This window comes from Scardinius erythrophthalmus (assembly GCF_964197995.2).
Source record: "Scardinius erythrophthalmus genome assembly, chromosome: 20".
Classification (NCBI taxonomy): domain Eukaryota; kingdom Metazoa; phylum Chordata; class Actinopteri; order Cypriniformes; family Leuciscidae; genus Scardinius; species Scardinius erythrophthalmus.
In genome coordinates, this window is record NC_138240.1 from 1245745 (window position 1) to 1271243 (window position 25499).

The 25499-nt window shown below is 37.0% G+C and overlaps 1 protein-coding gene across 1 annotated transcript in view; it reads left to right on the forward strand.

Annotated features, from left to right (window-relative positions):
* fbxl17 (F-box and leucine-rich repeat protein 17) overlaps positions 1 to 25499 on the forward strand; it is a 193733-nt gene that overhangs the window by 71131 nt on the left and 97103 nt on the right. Inside the window, exon 6 of the mRNA XM_081348524.1 lies at positions 24879 to 24986. Within this exon, the coding sequence (XP_081204650.1) occupies positions 24879 to 24986 (108 nt within the window). The remainder of the gene's footprint in view (positions 1 to 24878; positions 24987 to 25499) is intronic.

A 25499-nucleotide genomic window follows, 5' to 3' on the forward strand; every position in this document is an offset into this window, starting at 1 on the left:
TGCCTCATTTAGTATGCGTGCTTCTATGAATATGCAAATGAGCCCCGCCTCCACTCACTCACTCAGCTCAGAGATCCACTGGTTGACGATCACACGTTGATCTGATTGGTTACAAGGTAGTTTGTGACGTCAGAAACACCAGCGATTTCAAAGCGTGTTTTTGAGACTGTCTTTGGTTCTCTGCAGTTTTAAGGAGGAAATACTCAGCAATGCTGTCGACTTATGAATTTACACATGGTTTGTCTTAAAGCAGATTAAAAACACCACATAGACACATAAACAACATTAAAAGCTGGATTTTCACCATTTTATGTTCTTTTAAGGCCCTCTTGCACAGTTTCCCGAGGCCTATATTTGAGAACCACTTTAATAGTAAAGCCAAAGTGAATGTTTAGTCATGGTTTAGTGAGTCTTCCAGCTCTCGACCTCACATTAAAGCTGTGAATGATCAGTGTAATGTGTGGAGATTCAGACGGGTCTCTGTCAGGAGCTCTGAGATCCAGTCTCAGGCCCACACATGCATCATGATCACGAGATTCTCCTGCTGTTCCCCACGGGCACACACACACACACACACACACACACACGCACACACACACGCGTATCTCTCCCTCCAGAGCGCCGGTGCCTTTGAATTTTGGGAAGGATAAACAAAAACACGCTGTCAGTCTCGAGTCCCAACCTGTGCAATCGTGTGTTGTTTTAACAATGTGTTCTCCATGCGTACACACGTCTCCTCAGGCGAGTGTGTGTGAGTTTCCCTCGTGCATGTGTGTGTTTTAAGGCAGGATCTGTTGTTGTGTGTTGTGTGTGTGTGTGTGAGTTTCCCTCGTGCATGTGTGTGTTTTAAGGCAGGATCTGTTGTTGTGTGTGTGTGTGTGTGTGTGTGTGTGTGTGTGTGAGAGAGTTTCCCTCGTGCATGTGTGTGTTTTAAGGCAGGATCTGTTGTGTGTGTGTGTGTGTGTGTGTGTGTGTGTGTGTGTGTGTGTCCCTCGTGTGCATCTCTACAGTAGCATCAAAGCGGACACAGGGGCCGTATCAAAGTCTTAACCCCGCTCCATTAATAATGTGCTGTAAATAAAGCAGTGGCTCTGCGCAGCTGAAGATCCTCGAGCTCCAATCAGCAGAACCGCCTCGTTAATAATACATATCCTCGGCACACGCCGTCCTTCCCTCTTCCAGGCACTTCCTCATTCCTTTCTTTTAGCAGATGCTCATGTGACTGAGTCTCTGACACGTTCTCCCAGTTCGATCAGTGGTGTGTGTGTGTGTGTGTGTGTGTGTGTGTGTGTGTTCATATGGAGGAACTTGCCATCTCAGATACACCAGCACACCGACATGCCATTTCAGATAAATATTTAAATTTTGTACAAAAAACAACAACGACCACACACACACACACACACACACACACACACACACACACACACACACACACACACACACACACACACACACACACACACACACACACACACACACACACACACACACACACACACATATAGTATATACACAGACACACACACACACACACACACACACACACACACACACACACACACACACACACACACACACACACATATATATAGTATACACACACACCCACATATATATAGTATATACATACATACACACACACACACACACACACACACACACACACATATAGTAAATACATACACACACACACACACACACATATATATAGTATATACATACACACACACACACACACACACACACATATATATATAGTATATACATACACACACACACACACACACACACACACACACACACACACACATATATATAGTATACATACACACACACACACACATATAATGTCACTCATTAAAGGATTATTTTCAAATTTTTATTTAATACTAATACAAAAAATATTAAATGTATCTATTAAGTGTTTTAAAAGATAATGTAATTGTTATATTAAAATATAATATAAATATATATTACTTTAGATTTTTGTGAACATTTTTATTTATATATATATATATATATATATATATATGCACAGTATTTCGAATATATATTGTTATTTGCTAAAAATCTAAAATTTTAGATATATTTCATTATTTTAATATAATAATGACATAATTTTTAATAAAATATTTCAGTATTTCGAATATATATTATGTTATTTGCAAAAAATCAAAAATTTTATATATATATATCATTATTTTAATATAATAATGACATAATTTTTAATAAAATATTTCAGTATTTCGAACATATATTATGTTATTTGCAAAAAATCTAAAATTTTATATATATATCATTATTTTAACATAATAATGACATAATTTTTAATAAAATATTTCAGTATTTCGAATATATATTATGTTATTTGCAAAAAATCTAAAATTTTATATATATATCATTATTTTAATATAATAATGACATTATTTTTAATAAAATAAAGATTCATTAACTGGAATGCTTCAGTGACTCACTCAGAGACGAATGTAGACTGATTTAAAACAGTAACTGAATGATCCATCATTTGAATGATTTTCTTCCATCCCTGTATTTTGTAGTAGTTTATTTAGCAGTGTCTCTGTATATCCGGACGACGCTTTCATCGGTTCGCTGTTTCCTGCCCGGATACGAGCATGATGTGATTTTGCAGATTGCCTCGTCTCTTTCTCTGTGTGACTGAGCTCTGATTTCTCTGCTTCAGCTTCAGTCTAGTTCACGTTTCTGAAGATAATGTCCAGTTAACCCAGCAGGCTTTAAGAGTCCGCGGTTCTTCCTCACCGCTCGGGATAAACACTCGTTCTCCGGGTCTTCGTTCAGATGATGTTCTGAAAGGCCTCGTTATCAAAACGCTTCTCTTCTCAGCTGGTGACAACCTGCAACCTCACAATCTCCTACGGGACAAATCACACACAGATATTTCCTGAGCTCTATTCATACCAGATGATGGTGATGATGATGATGATGGTAATCATTTTGAAACCCGTTTAATATTGAGCTTCACAGCGAGCAGAGCCTCAAAATCAAAGCCTGACCGCAAAAATTACAGTTCAACGGAAGGACGGCCGATAGTTTTCGGTTCTGTTGCCTTATGGTTTAGTGTCGTCGTGCAGAAATATGATCTGTGTTTACGCTCATGAGTGTGTGTTTAAAGGTACAGGAGAGGTCAAACTCACACTTTATCCCTCCAGATTCCATTATCGGCTGAGATTTGATGGATTGATGGACAGCTGTCGGTGTGTGTGTGTAGATCAGCAGACACTTTAGCTTCGTCTCAGATGCTGGATTATGATTATCAGAGATTTATGTGGAGGAATCATAAGATGAGACGCATTTAGATCTTCAACTGCGTTTCATCTGTTTTGTTTTATGATTTATAGAAGTTTTAACGTTTTAAAAAATATGATACTTTTAAACAAAAATTTGCAAATTTTAGTTCAAATAGAAGTTTGAAAATGTTTCCGTTGACTGCGTTCAAATTTTTTTAAACATGATACTTTTACATTTAATTTAGAAAATTTAAAATTAAGATTGAACTTTGAAAATCTTGTTGATTCAGCTTTTTACATTTTTAAAAACAAGATACTTTTAGAGGTCATTTTGAAAATTAATTCAAGATTGAAAATTTTTCCGTTGATTCTGCGTTCAAATTTTTAAAAACAAGATACTTTTAGATGTAATTTTGAAAATGACATATGTTATATATTCCTAAAATATTATGTAGGCTATATATATAAAATTATAAAATCTTCAGTTACCTGAAATTTTAAAATATAATTTGTTACATTTAATTTTGAAAATGATACATTTAAGATTAAAGTTTGAAAATCTTCCATTGACTTCAATTCAAAATGTAACCTTGTAACTCCATCGATGATGTCATAGTTATATTTACAATCAAATTTGAATGCGCCCATGTTGCCTTTACAACACCTATAAACCAGCTCTGACTTTTCCTTCAGCAACTGCAAATATGGTCTATACTTCATTTCCTCCACTGAAAGAGTGATGCATTATAATCATATATTCAGTGTTTCTGTCCATCACATTAGACAGAAGAGTTCAGAGTCTTTCAGATGGCGTTCACACGCAGCATGACTCGTGTGTGTGTGTGTGTGTGTGTGTGTGAGTGAGTTTCCCTCATGCATGTGTGTGTTTTAAGGCAGAATCTGTTGTTGTGTGTGTGTGTGTGTGTGTGAGTGAGTTTCCCTCATGCATGTGTGTGTTTTAAGGCAGAATCTGTTGTTGTGTGTGTGTGAGTGAGTTTCCCTCATGCATGTGTGTGTTTTAAGACAGAATCTGTTGTGTGTGTGTGTGTGTGTGTGTGTGTGTGTGTGTGTGTGTGTGTTTCCCTCATGCATGTGTGTGTTTTAAGGCAGAATCTGTTGTTGTGTGTGTGTGTGCTTCTGAAGCGTCAGTGTTCATTGACCCGCTCCTCGATGTTCATCCCAGAACTCTGACAGTAAAGACGCTGCCAGATCTTCTTCTTTCCGCTCATGTTTTGACCCTGGCTCTTTGTGTCTTGCTTTTGAAAGCGTCACATTCCCGTTTGCCGAGTGTGAACGATCCCCCAGTAAAAGCCCTTCTCATGGCACGAGTTCGAGCGTCGAGACGATCATGAGAACGAAGCCTGATGTTGGCCGTCCATCGCACGAGCCTTCCCGTGAGGCCTGTGGGAGCTTGTGCTTCAGAAGATCTGCTAACTTCTTTAATATGGATATTAAATGGGAAACGGCTGCGGTGTGTAGAGACCAATTGTTCCTCTTTTGGATAAAAGCATCTGCTAAATGCATAAATGTAAAGTCTCCTTCATTTATACAGCGCTGTAACAATACAGACGTTTCACAGCAGCTTTACAGTGATAACAGGAGATTACAGTAACAGAGATTGTTCAGGCTTTACAGCAGATCTAGAATAAAGTTATTGATAAAGTTAGTTCTGATTGATTCACGTCTGTTGTAAAGATCATTAGTTAATAACTTAGGGGCCGCTAACACACACCGTTCTCACAGAAAACAGAAACTTTTAACGCGTTCTGGCCGTTCATTCACACACAACAGATGTATTTAATGTAGATTATCTAGAAATGTAATAGTTCTGCTTTTGATCCGATTGCATTAACGCTAGAGATTGCTTGTGAATCTTTTTGACTGATTCCTCACAAAAAGAGTCATTTGTTCATTACTCAGACGAACACTTGCTAAGCGTCACAATAGAAAGATGAGTTTTTATTTTATTTTATATCTTTCAGTCCCATACTGTTCACAACTCGACAACACACTCTTTTGCAGGAAACGCGGTTATAGTTTAGTCTAGTACGATTTTAATACTTTTTTAGTGATTTAGACATTCTGATATAAAGTTGTTTATGTGTCTATGTGGTGTTTTTAATATGCTTTAAGACAAAGCATGTGTAAGTTCATAAGTCGACAGCATTGCTGAGTATTTCCTCCTTAAAACTGCAGTGAACCAAAGACAGTCTCAAAAACACGCTTTGAAATCGCTGGTGTTTCTGACGTCACAAACTACCTTGTAACCAATCAGATCAACGTGTGATCGTCAACCAGTGGATCTCTGAGCTGAGTGAGTGAGTGGAGGCGGGGCTCATTTGCATATTCATAGAACCACGCATACTAAATGAGGCAAAGGTGTCGAGTTACATTCAAGATATTTTAATATTTGTTTTAAAGGAAAAAACGTTTAAATATGTAATTTTGGTGATCAAAGATGAGTTTTAAGGGATAAAATTATTGACTACAATGGGACTTTAAATTATGTAGCATGTGTTGGATTTCACCGGTCAGTGTGAGAGATTTGTATGCCGGTATGACTCTCTCACCATGCATTCCCATGAATTATTACATACTTCTACATTCAATTCCCCCCCAAAACAGGGTGAAAAAGCCCCAAACGTGTCTGAACTCCCCGAATCTGAGCCGAAGACACACTGAAAGACCTGGAGATTCTGCCTGGCAACGTAAATCCAGGATCTAACCATGGATTTGTTGGTCTCGTGAGACTTATATCTGCTCATATTTTAGCAATGGATTGATAAAACAGCTTGAAGCAAATCCAGAACGTGTTGGTAATATTACACCGATCCCATCTGTGAATCAATCACAGTCATATTGACTGAAATCACTGCTGGCAAAACACATTACTGAACACACACGTCGACTAAAGGAAATAAACAGAACACAACTACAAGCATTTATTCATTATGAATCCTGCATCATATCATAAACATGATGATAAATCTCACAAAAAAGCTATTTAGTATGAATGGATGGACGGATGCTATTAAATAAATAATATTAAAAAAACATCAATCTGTTTGGAGAAATTATGCACAATTACTGAACACACACGCCACCAAAACCACAACTAAACAAAACACAACTACAAGCATTTCATATAAATGTTGTACAATTATTCATTATGAATCCTGCATCATATCATAAACATGATGATAAATCTGACAAAATGATTGGATGGATGGATGCTATTAAAATAAATAATAATAATAATAATAATAATAAAAACATATGTATCTGTTTGGAGAAATTATGTAAAAAAAAAAGTTGAGATTTCAAAATGAACCCAAATATCATCTAAACACTGTTGGACTATTTACAAAAGTACTAAAGTTTTATATCATTTTATACTCCATCCTGAATTTGCATGATCTTTGCATCAAGTAATAACTAATAAAAAGCGCAACATTTATCAGAAGACGTAACATCACATGATCTGAAATATTGAGCACAAGAGGTTAAATACATTCTGATGTGTTCGTCCTCACACGACGACTCTTTTCACACTGCATTATTACAGTATAAGCGTGTGAACGGTCATTTACTAATTACTCTGCTGTCGTTCTGATTAACGTGAGTGTGTGAAGCTGAGATGTGTGTGTGCATCAGTGTGATGAAGGAGGGCTCTGCTCTTTATTATCGGCCCCAGTGCTATCGTCTCATTGCTCAACACCAATTGCTCCCCAATTAGGAAGGATAAATGGCATTTAGAGCGAGCGCACACACAGTCAGAGCTCATTACGGGCCGTGATCACACACACACACACACACACACACACAGGTCACTCACTGACACATTAAACACTTACTGAGGAGGACGGAGAGAAACTGAGCTTCACTTTCATTTAAACGGTTCCTTGCTGGTGGAATGATCTCCTCATCCTCATCCCGACAACAGATGAAAACTCTGTGAGCACTTAACCTCTTAAAGGGGTGGTTGATTATGATTTGACTTTTCTAACTTTAGTTAGTGTGTAATGTTGCTGTTTGAGCATAAACAACATCTGCAAAGTTACGACGCTCAAAGTTCAGAGCAAAGGGAGAGATTTGCTTTTAAATAAATCACTTTATAAGGACTACAACAAACGGCTGGTAGAGACTACAACGAGCTTCTTCACGGGTTAGTGACATCACTAACACTACAATTTACATAAACCCCGCCCCCTGAACACAATTTATAGATTATCAAGACAGAATATGCTAATCAATGACTAGAAGATAACTACATAAATTTACCAACTAACATTCAGAAATGTCCTGTTGCTTCTACATGTTGTCACTTCTTCTTGAGTCTCTCCATCATTGTCTGACTTCGGTTTGAACATAAAAGGCTAAAAGTTTTTGACATTTTCAGTGTGTGTCTGTGTGAGTGCAAGCTGATGAAGCTCCGCCCCCCTGTGCCGGGAGCAGCAGCTCATTTGCATTTAAAGGGACAGACACACAACTGCACTTTTTTACTCACCCTCAAAAAGTGATGATTTTAACATGCTATATAAAAATATCTGTGGGGTATTTTGAGCTGAAACTTCACACACACACTCTGGGGACATCAGAGACTTACTTTACATCTAAAAGGGCATTATACCACCCCTTTAAACAAATGGAAACATTCCAAAAGCAACAATTATCCATTGTTGCCTTTACAGCCTCAAAGCTGGAGCACTAAATGATATACAGAATCACATGACACGCTTAAACATTAAATAAAGCACATAAACAGCACCTGAGATCATCATCGCCACACTTTGTGTTTGTTGTTCCAGCGCGACGTCGCAGAAAATTAGAAACCGTTTCTTAAACAGAATCGTCACGTGTCGCCGTCGCGGCTGGTCAGGACACACACTCTGGTTAACATGCCGTGTAGTTAGGACACGTGTTTAGTGTTGTTTAGCTTCATGGATGAGCGTTGAGCTGCTCTGGTTAATGAGTGACACTGACGCTCTTCCATCCTGAAAGCTGTTCTGCTGTCCCTCAGAGTCGAGGTGTTCACCTGTCCTTCGGCAAACCCTCGGTGTGAGTCATTAGAGACCGAGAGACGCTTCGGGTCAGAGGGGCTCGTTCGCCCCCGGCTCGCCTCCGGCTCAGCCTCGGGCCGCTGCGTCCCGGTGACAGACATGGCAGGACACGCGCCGCATATCTACACTCAATATATTCCTGCTTTTTTTGTTTTTCAGTGTTCTGGTTTACACACACTCTGCATTTGTTGCTGTAATGCTAAAAATGCAGTATAAATGGAAAGATAACGACGCTGTTGTCGAATGTTGTGTTGTTAAAAGGACATTAAACATGTTTCGAAATTCACCTACATCTATTAAAAAAAATGCATGTTATAGATGTTATTGTGAACAATTAATCCATGCATGTTTATTTTTTTAACTGACCTCTTAATATTTAATCTGTGTGTGTGTGTGTGTGTGTGTGTGTGTGTGTGTGTGTATGGATGCATGTGTGTGTGTGTATATGTGTGCGTGCCGCATATTTACATCTGTGTGTGTGTGTGGATGCGTGTGTGGATGCCTGTGTGTGTGTGTGTATGTGTGTGTGTGTGTATGCATGCATGCGTGTGTGTGTGTGTGTGCGTGCTGCATATTTACATCTGTGTGTGTGTATATGTGTGTGTGACGCATATTTACATCTGTGTGTGTGTGTGAGTGTATGTGTGTGCGTGCCGCATAATTACATCTGTGTGTGTGTGTATATATGTGTGTGTATATGTGTGTATATGTGTGTGCGTGACACATGTTTACATCTGTGTGTGTGTGTGCGTGACGCATATTTACAGCTGTGTGTGTGTGTGACGCATATTTACATCTGTTTGTGTGTGTGTGTGTGTGTGTGTGTGTGTGTGTGTGTGTGTGTGCGTGACGCATATTTACATCTGTGTGTGTGTGTGTGTGTGTGTGTGTGTGTGATGCATATTTACATCTGTTTGTGTGTGTGTGTGTGACGCATATTTACATCTGTGTGTGTGTGTGTGTGTGTGTACCGGTATGTGTGTGCATGCCGCATATTTACATCTGCGTGTGTGTGTGTGTGTATGTATGTGTATATGTGTGTGTATATGTGTGTGCGTGACGCATGTTTACATCTGTGTGTGTGTGTGTGTGTGTGTGTGTGTGTGTGTGTGTGTGCGTGACGCATATTTACATCTGTGTGTGTGTGTGTGTGACGCATATTTACATCTGTGTTTGTGTGTGTGTGTATGTGTGTGCATGCCGCATATTTACATCTGTGTGTGTGTGTGTGTGTGCGTGACGCATATTTACATCTGTGTGTGTGTGTGTGTGTGTGTGTGTGTGTGTGTGTGTGTGTGTATGTATGTGTGTATGTATGTGTATATGTGTGTGTATATGTGTGTGCGTGACGCATATTTACATCTGTGTGTGTGTGTGTGTGTGTGTGTGTGTGTGTGTGTGTGTGTGTGTGTGTGTGCGTGACGCATATTTACATCTGTGTGTGTGTGTGCGTGACGCATATTTACATCTGTGTTTGTGTGTGTGTGTATGTGTGTGCATGCCGCATATTTACATCTGTGTGTGTGTGTGTGTGTGTGTATGTATGTATGTGTATATGTGTGTGTATATGTGTGTGCGTGACGCATGTTTACATCTGTGTGTGTATGTGTGTGTGTATGTGTGTGTATATGTGTGTGCATGACGCATGTTTACATCTGTGTGTGTGTGTGTGTGTGTGTGTGTGTGTGTGTGTGCGTGCGTGCGTGCCGCATATTTACATATGTGTCTGTGTGTTTGTATGGATGCGTGTGTGTGTGTGTGCGTGCCGCATATTTACACTGAATATATGTGTTTTTTGCACTTTTGGGGATTTTTGGAGTGTGCTGGTTTACACACACACTGCTTTTATTGCTGTAATGCTAAAAATGCAGTATAAATAGAAAGATTTGCAATGGACGACATTTGCAGTGAATATTTTGTAGTATAATTTGAAAAGGCAATGCAACCAGTTTCATTTTTCATGTTTAATTTTTTTAAACTGACCTCATAATATTTAATCTGTGTGTGTGTGTGTCTGTGTGCGCATGTATGTGTATGCATGCTGCATATTTACACTGAATATATTTGTGTGTGTGAAGTGTCTCCCCTGTGAAGGCCTCCTTCCCTTTACCGCTGTCGGGATAATTCCGGTTCACGCGGAAGCAATAAACAATTCTGTATTATAAATGTTTCAGGGCTTGCACCGTTGAACCTGTTTCATGTTTTGCGTTCTCGAGCACCAAACACTGCTGCATTAAGAGTTTTCTGTGAGAACGGTGTGTGTTAGCGGCCGCTAAGTTAATAACTAATGATCTTTACAACAGAAGTGGATCAATCAAAACTAACTTTATCTGGACAATAACTTTATTCTAGATCTGCTGTAAAGCCGAAACAATCTCTGTTACTGTAATCTCCTGTTATCACTGTAAAGCTGCTGTGAAACATCTGTATTGTTAAAAGCTCTGTATAAATGAAGGTGACTTGACTTTTGTGTGTGTGTGTGTGTGTGTGTGTGTGTGTGTGTGTGTGTGTGTGTGTATGTGTGTGTGCGTGCCGCATTTTCTGCGAAGTTGTGCAATATGCAATGCTTCTGAATTCATCAATAAATCAGAAGAGTATACATACATTTGCAGTGAATTGAGCAAATATGTTGTAGTATAAGTGGAAAAAGCAATGCAACCACTGACAGATATAATGCATATATATATATATGCATGTTATCAGTTGACAGAGCTGAATTTAATGTGTGTGTGTGTGTGTGTGTGTGTATGCATGTATATTCGTGTGTGTGTAAGCATGTGGGTATCTGTGTGTGTGCTGTGTGTGTGTATGCGTGTATGTATGCATGTGTGTTTGTGTGTGCATGTGTGTGTGCATGTGTATGTATGCATGTGTGTTTGTTTGTGTGTGCATGTGTGTGTGCATGTGTATGTATGCATTATTTCTTTGTTAAACTGAACTTTTATTTAGCATTTTTGCGGTTTAATAACAGCAGACACCAGGCCATATCTTTTTTAAATTACATTAATTTACAGCCCTACTTTTGACTGTGACAATTCACATTAAACTGTGAATTCCATTCTAGAACTGCATTCACGATTCCGGCCTTCGGTTTATTGTTGCAAAAATCATCGCGCCTGTTTTTGGGTGAACTGTCCCTTTAAGGGCCACAAAAGCTCCCGGATTGTGAGACTGAAACGTGAAAAATGTCACAAATGTTTCGCATGTGCGGTGTTTCATTTCCCCTAGTGTGTGTGTGTGTTTAATCAGTGCTGGATTAGAGTGTGTGTGCATCGAGGGAAAACGTGTGTGTGTGTGTGTGTGTGTGTGTGTGTGTGTGTGTGTGTGTGTGTTTTTTAAATTAAAAGCAGCATGCGTTCACTCCAGCCATTAAATCAACAGCAAAGGAAATTGAAAACATGACCGTACGGATCAGACGGAGAATTTACACTTGCACACAAAACCACATCACAACACAAGTCTTTCCAACAATACATCCAGGCCCATGAGCGGGGCAAGTTGTCACACACTTGTTTTAAAGACTTCCACACATGCCAGCATGTTGAAACTTAGTGCATGTACTAGTTTCCATATCAACACTTTATAGAGAAAAAACTGTGCCAAAATTCAGAAATCTTTGGAAGATATCACAGTTAAATAACATTAATTTATCCATAGCAAAAGTAAATGTTTTGTGTTTATTTAGTGTGTGTTCTCTTTTTTTTTTCTGTGTGTATTTAAAATGAGACAAATCTGATATCATTTTAATCTTATATCTGTTATTTAACAGTTGATAGGTTCTTTAATGCTTCACTAACTAGCAGAAACACTCGCCGGGTTTAATGCGGGGCATGTTGTCACACGGAGTCACAATGAGCCCCTATTAGAACTATGATATTCTATTCTATACTTTTATGAATTCTATTGAGAAACCATAAGAAAAAGACTGAGAGTCAATGTTCAGAAATTATTAATTATTATAATGTTTTGAACTGTGCTGCTGTATAGCTGTGTTTTCCAGTATGTTTGTTGTCAAACTCAAAAATTACTTTATTTTTAATTAGTAAAAAATGCCATTATTTCATATAAAAAAAGTTAATAATTGTATTTTATTGACAAAATATTTTATGTTATGATTTTATGTTATACATCCATGTTATGATGTACCCCACCTATGGGGCATGTTGTCACATTTCACTTCCATTTATTTTGGGGTAAATCAAGAAAGTACACACTGTATTAATGAAACAAAACCACATAATTGTACTAGACGTGTAAAATTAATGCAGGAAAAAATAAATACTCTAGGTTTACACAAACGGAGAAAGTCTAAAAGCGCTCTCATATCTCTAAACGCTCCTCGCAGAAGGTGCAAAATCACTGAATTAATTACAAACGTGATGTACGTGTGTGTGTGTGTGTGTTACTGAAGCAGACTGTAATGCTGAGAATAGAAGGATTCAATATCCCTGTGCATTAAACACTGGACTCTGAACTCACTGCACATGTAGTTTTAAGGAGAAGTCTGATTATAAGGAATATTGGTGACACTTTATAATACGGTCTCATTTCTTAACATGAGTTAATGCATTAGCTAATATGAACAGTGTAACCAATATATGTTTTGGCTTTAATAATGTATTAATAAATGTCTAACGTTAAGATTTATTAATGCTTAGCTAACTAAACCTTGTAAACTAATGTTATCAACCTTGTGTAAAGGTGTTGACGAAATAATAAATGTGTTGGCTAACTTTTTTTTTAAATTTAGTCTGTCTTGTTAGTTTTTATCATATTTAGTCAAACTTTAGTCCAGTTTAAGTCAATGATGAATTATTTCAGTCATGCATGCTGGTTAAACTGATAATCACAATTATTTTGCTCAAAATTGTAATCTTTATTACTGATCACTGAAATTTCATTAGAATTATTGCAACTTTCACCTATAAACACAAACCAAGACCATGTCAACTAATATGCATGCTTTATTTGACACATTTATCATCTTTTTGGTCAACTATTGCATGTAGATATTGTGGTTAGTGTTGACCGACGTCGTCTTGTTTCAGTCATTTAAAAAAACCTTGGGTTACACTTTATTTTAAGGTGTCATTGTTACAGTGTAATTATATTTAAGTACTGAGTAATATTAATTAACTACATGTGCTTACTATAGGGTTAGGGTCGGGTTACGGTTTGGTTGAGGGTTAGTTGCATGTAATTAAGCATAATTTACTGTTATTACTATGGTAAGTATGTAACATATGTAACAAGGACACTGTAAAATAAAGTGTTACCAAAGGTCGTCCTCTTAACATTTTCGTCGTTGTTTTGGTAAACGTGTTCGAGCTTGACATGTATATTGATCTGTGATGACATTATACACTTCAGCTGGAGTCAGTACGGATTTATTCACGGGAAACTTGCTTATAAAGTCTGACGGGTCGAGAAGGCAATCAAAGACGTCACAGTCTGGCAGAAATCAAATGAATCGAGCAGCTCCGCCATATTGAGCCTTTCAAACGCAAATGAATTAAGTTATTAAAAAGACATGACAATCAAACAATAGGTGCTCCAACAACCCGGTCAAACAGTCTGGAGATTAAATGTATTTTTCATTGGGCACGACAGCTTTTTATTATCCCAGCTTCTCCGTAGACTAACCATCCGTCTCGAGCGCCTTCACTTCGGTTTGATGAAAATCAGGCTGTTTTTATTTGAAGGAGTTGAGAATGAATCATTTTAAACGTGTAACACGACTGAAGGACACACTCTAATAAACACGGGGTTAAAAACAACCAAATATGGGTCAATATAGGACAGAACACATGCTGGGTTAATTTTACCCTGCAAATTGGGTTATTTAACCCAGCATACTGGATTTATTTTTACTATAGTACTAGCTTTTTTTTATTATTAATTATTATAAGGGTTAACTTAAATCCTCTAAACTTAAAATAATAATAATAATACTCCACACAATCACTGGTTTGCATGATAATTTTTTTTTAAATAATATTTTACACTATTGTATATTTTATATAGTTTTGAATACATACATATTGCATACATTTAAGATCATTTAACAAATATTAGAAGTAAAACTGAAACATTTAGAAGTAATTCGAGTGTAATGGCCCAGTCTCTGTTGTCCCGTTTCCACCGTTCAGCGGGAACTTCTAACTTCAGACGCCCTGCGTTTCGTAGCAGAAATATGCTGTGACTGACTTCATAACCTGTCCATAAACAATCAACAATCAATCAATCAATTATTTTAACATAATACGTATTTATGTTCTGTATCCTTTTTTTGAATAAAATCATAAAATGTTATGCAAGGCATCAGGCGTTTCCATCACGCAACACTTGTTTAGGTGACTCACATCATGCTCTGTATGTTGCTTTGCATACAATTAAACGATATACAGAAAAATAACGAATTTCTAAATACAAAAATGTACACAAACCTGTATTTTACCGAAGACACGCACCAATTTGACGGAGCTTCACTGCTCTCTCCTGAAGAGGACACAAGAAGCCTGTGGTAAATAACTCAATCTCTGGGTGGTTATGTCTGACCCAGGATCTGTGTTACACAAAAACTACCCAAACACTGTGTTGTTACGTCTGACCCAGGAGCTGGGTAACACAAAAACTACCCAAACACTGGGTTGTTACGTCTGACCCAGGATCTGTGTTACACAAAAACTACCCAAACACTGGGTTGTTACGTCTGACCCAGGATCTGTGTTACACAAAAACTACCCAAACACTGGGTTGTTACGTCTGACCCAGGATCTGGGTTACACAAAAACTACCCAAACACTGGGTTGTTACGTCTGACCCAGGATCTGTGTTACACAAAAACTACCCAAACACTGGGTTGTTACGTCTGACCCAGGATCTGTGTTACACGAAAACTACCCAAACACTGGGATGTTACGTCTGACCCAGGATCTGTTACACAAAAATGACCCAAACACTGGGTTGTTACGTCTGACCCAGGATCTGTGTTACACAAAAACTACCCAAACACTGGGTTGTTACGTCTGACCCAGGATCTGGGTTACACAAAAACTACCCAAACACTGGGTTGTTACGTCTGACCCAGGATCTGTGTTACACAAAAACTACCCAAACACTGGGTTGTTACGTCTGACCCAGGATCTGTGTTACACAAAAACTACCCAAACACTGGGTTGTTACGTCTGACCCAGGATCTGTGTTACACGAAAACTACCCAAACACTGGGATGTTACGTCTGACCCAGGATCTGTTACACAAAAATGACCCAAACACTGGGTTGTTACGTCTGACCCAGGATCTGTGTTACACAAAAATGACCCAAACACTGTGTTTTTACGTCTGACCCAGGATCTGTGTTACACAAAAATGACCCTAACACTGGGTTGTTACGTCTGACCCAGGATCTGTGTTACACAAAAACTACCCAAACACTGGGTTGTTACGTCTGACCCAGGAGCTGGGTAACACAAAAACTACCCAAACACTGGGTTGTTACGTCCGACCCAGGATCTGTGTTACACAAAAATGACCCTAACTCTGGGTTGTTACGTCTGACCCAGGATCTGTGTTACACGAAAACTACCCAAACACTGGGATGTTACGTCTGACCCAGGATCTGTTACACAAAAATGACCCAAACACTGGGTTGTTACGTCTGACCCAGGATCTGTGTTACACAAAAATGACCCAAACACTGGGTTGTTACGTCTGACCCAGGATCTGTGTTACACAAAAATGACCCTAACACTGGGTTGTTACGTCTGACCCAGGATCTGTGTTACACAAAAACTACCCAAACACTGGGTTGTTACGTCTGACCCAGGAGCTGGGTAACACAAAAACTACCCAAACACTGGGTTGTTACGTCTGACCCAGGATCTGTGTTACACAAAAACTACCCAAACACCCGGTTGTTACGTCTGACCCAGGATCTGTGTTACACAAAAATGACCCAAACACTGGGTTGTTACGTCTGACCCAGGAGCTGGGTAACACAAAAACTACCCAAACACTGGGTTGTTACGTCCGACCCAGGATCTGTGTTACACAAAAATGACCCTAACACTGGGTTGTTACGTCTGACCCAGGATCTGTGTTACACAAAAACTACCCAAACACCGGGTTGTTACGTCTGACCCAGGATCTGTGTTACACAAAAACTACCCAAACACAGGGTTGTTACGTCTGACCCAGGATCTGTGTTACACAAACTACCCAAACACTGGGTTGTTACTATGGGCTACACAAAAACTCCTTTTTAGAGTGCAATAAGAGTGAATAAGTAAATTGATTTTCCTTTGTAAAATGAAGCATTTGTGCATTTTGACGAAGCGTTTATCTAAAGAAATACTTCAGATGAAGAAATACGTGTGAAAAACACTAGAATGTAATCAGTCTTTAATAAACACCCTCTGCTTTCTGAATGAGCGATCAGTGAGATGTTTCACCTTCATCGATCGTCAAGGAAATTCTGGAGTTTCCATGCAGAGATTAAATTAGACGGACTGATGTCAGAGGAGCTGAACTATCGTTCGTCGTTCAGTTTCACTCGGGCGTTTTGTTGTCAGAGGAAGAGTGACACACACTAATGTATTTCTGTCATTTCTAATGTTGTTTTGACGAGCGTCTGACCTTTCCAGCGCGGATCAGACAGCCTGTCCGGGAACATCTTCCTTCACACACGTCTGAGAGTCAAGTGTGTGTATGAGGTGTGTGTGAGTCTTACTGACGTCCTTCCAGTGTATTGTATCACAAACACATCTATTCCTGATGGAGAACACACTTATTTTTGAATATCTTTTATGCCACTGACTAATACAGATACACACTACCAGTCAGAATAGTAAGGACTCAACAAGGCTGATCAAATTTTTTTAATATTTTTACAATGTATGTCAGCTGTTCTCTATGTGAATATACAGTAAAGTGTAATTTATTCCTGTGATCAAAGCTGAATGTTCAGCATCATTACTCCAGTCTTCAGTGTCACATGATCCTTCAGAAATCACTCTAATATGAGGATTTGATGATCAGGAAACATTTATGATTATTATCAGTGTTGAAAACAGTTCATATTTCTGTGGAAACTGTGATCTTTTTATTTTTTATTTTCTTTTCTTTCCTTTCAGGATTCTTTGATGTTATTTGATAAGATAAGAATAACTACTCCATTTGCGCTGTTTTGACGTGAGGCTGAAACAGATGTTCATGAGTAACTCGTTCTGCCCCGAAAATGAAAGCCAGATGTTCCTTGTAACTGTCAACCGCAATTAATTATCGTCTGACTCGCGTCTGTTTAAAACTTTACTGTGTTCCTGAAATATAATTGTAACTCATAAAAATATTTGTAAATACTCTGTAACTGCCCCTGTTGGCTTGACCAGTGGTTTTGCATAAAAAATATGATGATGTATCATAAATAATTTTTCTTTTGCGTTCTAAAACTTTTAAACAAAGAGCATTTATGATACTTTTTATGTTTTCAGAGCAGTTTGAATCATCATTCGCTTTTCATACATCTCTGTTTGTGCTTCACCGAAGAATGAAAGTCAAAGAGGTTTGAGAAATTATATTTGTGGGTGAAATAAATTGAGTTGAGTAGCTTATATTAAAATGCGTTTGCTGGTGATTTTAGTAATGATAAGCGAAGCAGACACAAAGGTTATGAAGTGGATTTTGATGCCGTATTTGTACGTTTATCACATTAACATTAGTGTAATGTAATCATATGAGATATGATATCATAAGAGAAACATTTGATTCTGTTTGGGTTCAATTTTAAAGTGTCTTGAGAGTGGCTATAAAATCTCTTCTGATATGCGTTAGAATCTATATTTTAGTATAGCAGTGCAACTCTTTTTGCATGTTCTGAATAAATCGTAAGCGTTAAAAGACCGTCGGCTCCCAATTACACGCCTGATTAAAATGCTCAGCGGTCGACTCCGTTTTAATGGCTAATGTTTATTCAAACGCTTTTATTCTGCTTTGCTAAATATAAATATATTTTTAGAAATATCTGTCCAAAAACAATAACATAATCAGAACATGTTCAAGGTCAGTGGCTCACGCTGCGCTGGAGAGACGCGCTGAATGCTGAGTTTCTTAATTAGCGCAGTGGTGTTAATTGATAAATATTCCCCGCGGCACCATTACGAGGGAGTGTGTGTGTGTGTGTGTGCGTGCACTCGTGTGACGCGGCAGACGAGGATAATGAGACACACTGACCTCTACTTCACACTCACACACATATAAATGCATCTCATCTTTGTGTGTTTGTATCAATACTGGAGTCGATCCTGAACATATCAGTCAATATAAAGCATGCATGGCAACAGTTTAATGCATGGCAACACACGTTTATTGATGCTATTTAGAATATACTTGAACTAGTAATCAATATTAGTAATTGCATTTTAAAACCCCAAGAAACAAATGTTTTATTTTTATGGTTTTGGGTGTGCATGTCTGTAGTCTTGAGCTCATATATATGTTAATGCACTCCTAAGAGTGAAGAAATATTGATTACATCATATTGCTCTCAAGGCTTATCGACTATCAGATTCTGTCTAGGATGAGATTGTTCCTCTTATGAATACCAGCGGATCTCAGACTAGAAGCAGAAAGTAGAAAATAGTAGAAAGCGCTGTCAGATCGATTAATCGTGATTAATCACATCTATTTAATATGTAAGTTTATAATATATATGTGTGTATGTGTATATACAGTATATATGCATAGAAATACATACACACACATACTCACTTATTTACAAACTTTTATTGGATGCGATTAATAGATTACCTATTGGATATTAAAATTAAATTAACTGAAAAAAAATATATAGTTTTTATTTAATCACAAATATTTACAGAAAAGTATATACATACACGCATTTATGTTACCTATTGTATATTAAAATATATAAATAAAAATAAATTGTATTATATTATATAAATTTTATCATATATATATATATATATGTGTGTGTATATGTGTATATGTATATGTGTGTGTATTTATTCATACAAACATCACTGCATTGACAGACATCAAAGTAACGCGAGAGCGATTCAAATTAGCATACAGATCCTTCTGCTCTCAGCAGTCAGTGGTCATGTGATCTCAGCAGTAGTGATCATGTGACCTCAGCAGTCAGTGGTCATGTGACCTCAGCAGTGAGTGGTTATGTGACCTCAGTAGTGAGTGGTCATGTGATCCCAGCAGTAGTGATCATGTGACCTCAGCAGTCAGTGGTCATGTGACCTCAGCAGTCAGTGGTCATGTGACCTCAGCAGTCAGTGATCATGTGACCTCAGCAGTGAGTGGTCATGTGATCTCAGCAGTAGTGATCATGTGACCTCAGCAGTCAGTGGTCATGTGACCTCAGCAGTGAGTGGTCATGTGACCTCAGCAGTCAGTGGTCATGTGACCTCAGCAGTGAGTGGTCATGTGACCTCAGCAGTGAGTGGTCATGTGACCTCAGCAGTGGTCATGTGACCTCAGCAGTGAGTGGTCATGTGATCTCAGCAGTCAGTGGTCATGTGACCTCAGCAGTCAGTGATCATGTGACCTCAGCAGTGAGTGGTCATGTGACCTCAGCAGTGAGGGGTCATGTGACCTTAGCAGTCAGTGATCATGTGACCTCAGCAGTGAATGGTCATGTGACCTCAGCTTCAGGAGGCGTTTGAGCTGTAATGACTCGAGGCTCAACACATGGACCAGTTTAACCGGAGCGGGTCATTATAGGTTTCTCTAACTCTTCTCATCAGTCTCGTAAACGACACTGGCTTGTCCAGCATGTAAAGACCTGCATCTCTAACACAATTACCCTGATGGATGACCGTCCCGCTGACCTGCACACACTCACCCTCATCCATCTCAGTGATGAAGCACGGCGAGCTGCACCCCACTGTCTTTATCTGTTTCCACCTCCCATAATGCCCCTCTTCACGGTGGGCGGCAAACGGGAGATTTGAGCCGGATACGGAGGATCAGCACTTTTGACGGACGCTTTATTGACTCGCATTTGCAGGAGTAAATTGGCTGTTAGAACGGCCTCTTGTTACGGGCCAGAATAAAGTAATGAGAATGAATCGGTCCTGTCGCCTGAGTCCTCTCAGGAGCCGTTACGGAGTCTCCATGTTATTCAGATGGAGAGCGTCTCTGTCCGCTAGATGAGGATCCTCTCGTGATGAAGACGACACGTGATTAGACTGAGTCTTCTTCACTAACACCGGCGTCATCTCTGGCTCTTTATTTCTCCTCTTTTGTAAGTCTTGAGGAAGAGTCGCAGATCCTGCCTCCAAATGTCTCCGCAAGATCAGAAGAAACATGTTGCATGAAGAAAATGAAGCCAGTGTTTAGGATCATTGATCATTTAGATTTTTGCATTGTCTTATTTTCAGGACAATTAAATGCATTTCTCTCTAATTCACATTGAATGTCGTTAATGCAATGCAACATTCGTTCGTTTGTTCATTCGTATGTTCGTTCATTCATTCATTCATTCATTCATTCATTCATTCATTCATTCATTCATTCATTCATTTCTATTCATTTATTCATTTATTTTGACTCACTCACTCATTCATTCATTCATTCATTCATTCATTCATTCATTCATTTCTATTCATTTATTCATTTTTTTTGTACTCACTCACTCACTCACTCACTCACTCACTCACTCACTCACTCACTCATTCATTCATTCATTCATTCATTTATTCATTCATTTCTATTCATTCATTTATTCATTCATTTCTATTCATTTATTCGTTTATTTGGACTCACAAATTCATTCATTCATTTCTATTCATTTATTCATTTATTTGGACTCATTCATTCATTCATTCATTCATTCATTTCTATTCATTTATTCATTTATTTGGACTCATTCATTCATTCATTCATTCATTTCTATTAATTTATTTGGACTCACTCATTCATTCATTCATTAATTTCTATTCATTTATTCATTCATTTGGACTCACTCATTCATTCATTCATTCATTCATTTCTATTCATTTATTTATTTGGACTCACTCATTCACTCATTCATTCATTCATTTCTATTCATTTATTCATTCATTTGGACTCACTCATTCATTCATTTCTATTCATTTATTCATTCATTTGGACTCACTCATTCATTCATTTGGACTCACTCATTCATTAATTAATTCATTTATTTATTCATTCATTTATTCATTCATTTTGTATTCATTTATTCATCATTTGGACTCACTCATTCATTCATTTATTCATCATTTGGACTCACTTATTCATTCATTCATATTGTATTCATTCATTCATTTTGTATTTATTTATTCATTCATACGTGTTCATTCATTCATTTGTATTCATTCATCTTTTTTTATTCATTCATTATTTAGTTTGTGTTACTCACTCATTCATTCATACAACCTTTTATTTTCATGACAATGAAACACATTTACCTTGAAATCTCATTATTGTAATGGATAATTCACTTGTTTGTTCACACGCCCATTCGTTTATTCATTCATTTGTTTGTTTATATCAATGTATACAACATAGTATGCTAATTTATTTATGCTGATTTAAATAAACAAATAATGAAAACTGTACAACAATATATTATTAAAAACAAACCAAGTCAATAATGTGTCCTGATAATAATGCACACTAAGACTTCTAGTCGTTATGTAAAATGTCATTTCTTATTTTTGATTTTCTTCAGTTTTTTTGTGGTGTAAAATATGACTTGGACATGTTTCCATTCAAACTAATGATCGTTGTCATAATTTAGGAATTTTGATGAGATGGAAATAACAGTGCAGGAATTAAGCGGTGTGAGTTATTGCTCCGGCTGAATATTGGCTGGAGTTTATTCACGTCTGTGTTTCAAAACTCAGTTCATGATCCAAACGCATTAAAAGCAGGAGTCGTGCCGAATCACATTACTGACTGACCAGTTCACAGAGTTAAAGTCATTCACTCAATCATTCATTTGTATTCATTCATTCATTCATTCATTTTTTATTCATTCATTCATTTCTTCATTTATTCATTTCTTCATTCATTCAATTCCTGAATGAATAATTGAAAGTAAAGCAACATCCAGTAATTGGAACTTTTTACAAAATGACCTGAAATTGCCGACCCTGATGGTGTCAATGAATATTTTTGCAGCTTTGCTTAGTGAGCTGTTAAAGGAAGAAACTATTTGTAAATGTTTAAAAAAAAAAAATTGTGATGCTATTTTTTAATGTCATGGTGATTTTCTTTAAATTTTATTTATTAACTCGTTTTGGATGATGTTGTGCTGCTCATCTTGGCCAGGTCACTTCTGTAAAAGAGATTTATAATCTCAGAAAGTTTCATCTGGTTAAATAAAGGGCAAATAAAAATAAATAAAATAAAAGTGAAGAGGACGAGCTGTCAAACCTCTCCGGGTTTTTGAAGTCTCGGGTCTGAAGAAGTCAAGTCACATTTATTTATACAGCGCTTTTTACAACACAGAATGTTTCTAAGCAGCTTTACAGAGATAACAGGAACATAATGCAACACGGTTTGTTTAAGAAAATAGCGTCACAGTCCAGATTAAAGGGGTGGTATAATGCCCTTTTCACAAGATGTAAAGTAAGTCTCTGATGTCCCCAGAGTGTGTGTGTGAAGTTTCAGCTCATAATACCCCACAGATATTTGTATATAGCATGTTAAAGTTGTCACTTTTTGAGTGCCAGAAAAAACGCGTTGTTTCATGTGTGTCCCTTTAAATGCAAATGAGCTGCTGCTCCCGGCGCAGGGGGCGGAGCTTCAAGAGCTCCTGTGTGTGTGTGTGTTAATAAGTAAGTTCAGTGATGCTTCATTTTTGTTGTAAAAAAGTTATTAATTTAGTTCATTTATTTAGAAAACAGTTATGTCATCGTCCAGCTCAGTTCTCGTATAATAGTGTCAATGCAGGAGATCAATAACATTGTTGCGTATTAAAGGAAATGTTAAATGTTAGTCCTGATGGATCTCGGACACAGAAACCCTGAGGTCACGGGCCTGAGGTCGAGTCGAGGCCTGACAGAGACTCTGCGTTGGAGATAAACGAGTGTAATTCCTCAGCCGGAGTGTAATTCCTCTCCGTCTCACTCGGATTCGCCCGATGACCTTTCAGACCGAAGTTAGCGAATCCCGCCGCGTGATATATCCGTGCCGGAAGAGTGTGTTGTTCACATCACTCCCGCTCGTGTGTGTTTAAAGGTGCTTTACGTAATCCCGACGGACTCGGCCTGGGAAGCTTTGCCAGAATCAGCATTGTTATGGGCAGCGGTTGACCTCTGACCTCTGACCCGGGACGGGTGATCGAGAGGCCGGCCCGCTGAAATTATGATTCACTTATTAAATTTGTTCAGCCATTAGATTTGATTTGCTTCCATATTGTTGATTTGATTGTTGGGGGAATTTGATTTAATGCGTCTTGCTTTTGCATAAGGTCAAAGGTCAAAGTGAGGACACAAACTGTTGATTGGATGCGAGATTGAAAGAAAAGTTGTTATATCGGTTTAATAATTCAGTGCAATGTTGTAAATATATTAGAATATAATATATTATTGCAATATTATATTATTAAATATATATATATGTATGTGTATATGTGTGTGTGTGTATATATTCATTTTGTAGTTGCAATATTAAAAAAATATAATATTGCAATTATAATATACAACTTATAACTTAAAGTACTTAATGTTCTTAATCTTATAGTCATCAGAGCACTACTTTATTATAAAAGAGAAAAATAAGTCTCCTTTCATTGTAATAATAATATTTTGCTTCTTTTGAAATGATTTTCCTTTATAGTTTCTGTAAATCATGGAAATATGTATCAATAATATCATGTTTCTTGTTTCAATCAATACATCAAACGAAGCTTGTTCATTTCTACTCAGCTTTTATTTGTTGTTTTAGTTATTATTCATCTAATATTTATATTTTCTTTAGTTTGAGCTTTATTTCCATTAGGGAAAGCTATTTTTAATCGTTTTAGTCCACAATAACAACACTGTTCAATTCAACTTACATTTTTTTCAATTCAACAAAAAAATATTTCGGTCCTCACACTTAATTTTCCATAATAAAGAACAAAAATATGTATAGATAATAAGCGAAACCGGTGTAGTCTGAAGCCTGTGGTTATTATGCCGACCCTTTATACATCATTATTTAATAAGCGTCACTCTCGGGATTTCATTTATACAAAATAAACAAACGGTTACATTATAAGACAATTTCCAAAATGTACATGCATGATTACAAATGTACACATATCAGATATTATTACAATAGTGCACATATGACATGCACAAATTATTCATATTGAGTTATGTAATGATTTATCACCTTGTTTTTAAACATGAGTGAAGTTACTCCACAGGTTTAGCAGAAACACTTCTTCATTAGTCTCGATTTCTTCATTAACGCTCCGTCACGTTTGCCTGACGTTATTGTTGCGTTTGCCTGGTGATTATTCCTGCTGTTCCTCATTTTCCTGTGTTTCCCGTCTGTGTTTCAGGTGACGGATCGATCCGTGCAGGCGTTCGCGGAGAACTGTCCCGAGCTGCAGTTCGTGGGGTTTATGGGATGTTCGGTCACGTCACAGGGAGTCATTCACCTCACCAGGGTAAGATGTGCCAAACCTGTTCATACCTGTGATTATTCACCTCTGTTATTATATTATATTATATTATATTATATTATATTATATTATATTATATTATATTATATTATATTATATTATATTATATTATATTATATTAATACATTATTAAATATGTATTATTTATTAAACAATATATTATTAAATATATATGTATTATTTATTAAACAATATAATATTAAATATATATATATATAATAATATATTTAATATTATATTATTTAATAAATAATACATATATATTTAATAATATATTGTTTAATAAATAATACATATTTAATAATTAATAATAAATAATACATATTTTTTATATATTAAATATATATGTATTATTTATTAAACAATATAATATTAAATATATATGTATTATTTATTAAACAATATAATATTAAATATATATTTAATATGTATTATTTATTATTTATTAAACAATATAATATTAAATATATATGTATTTTTTATTAAACAATATAATAT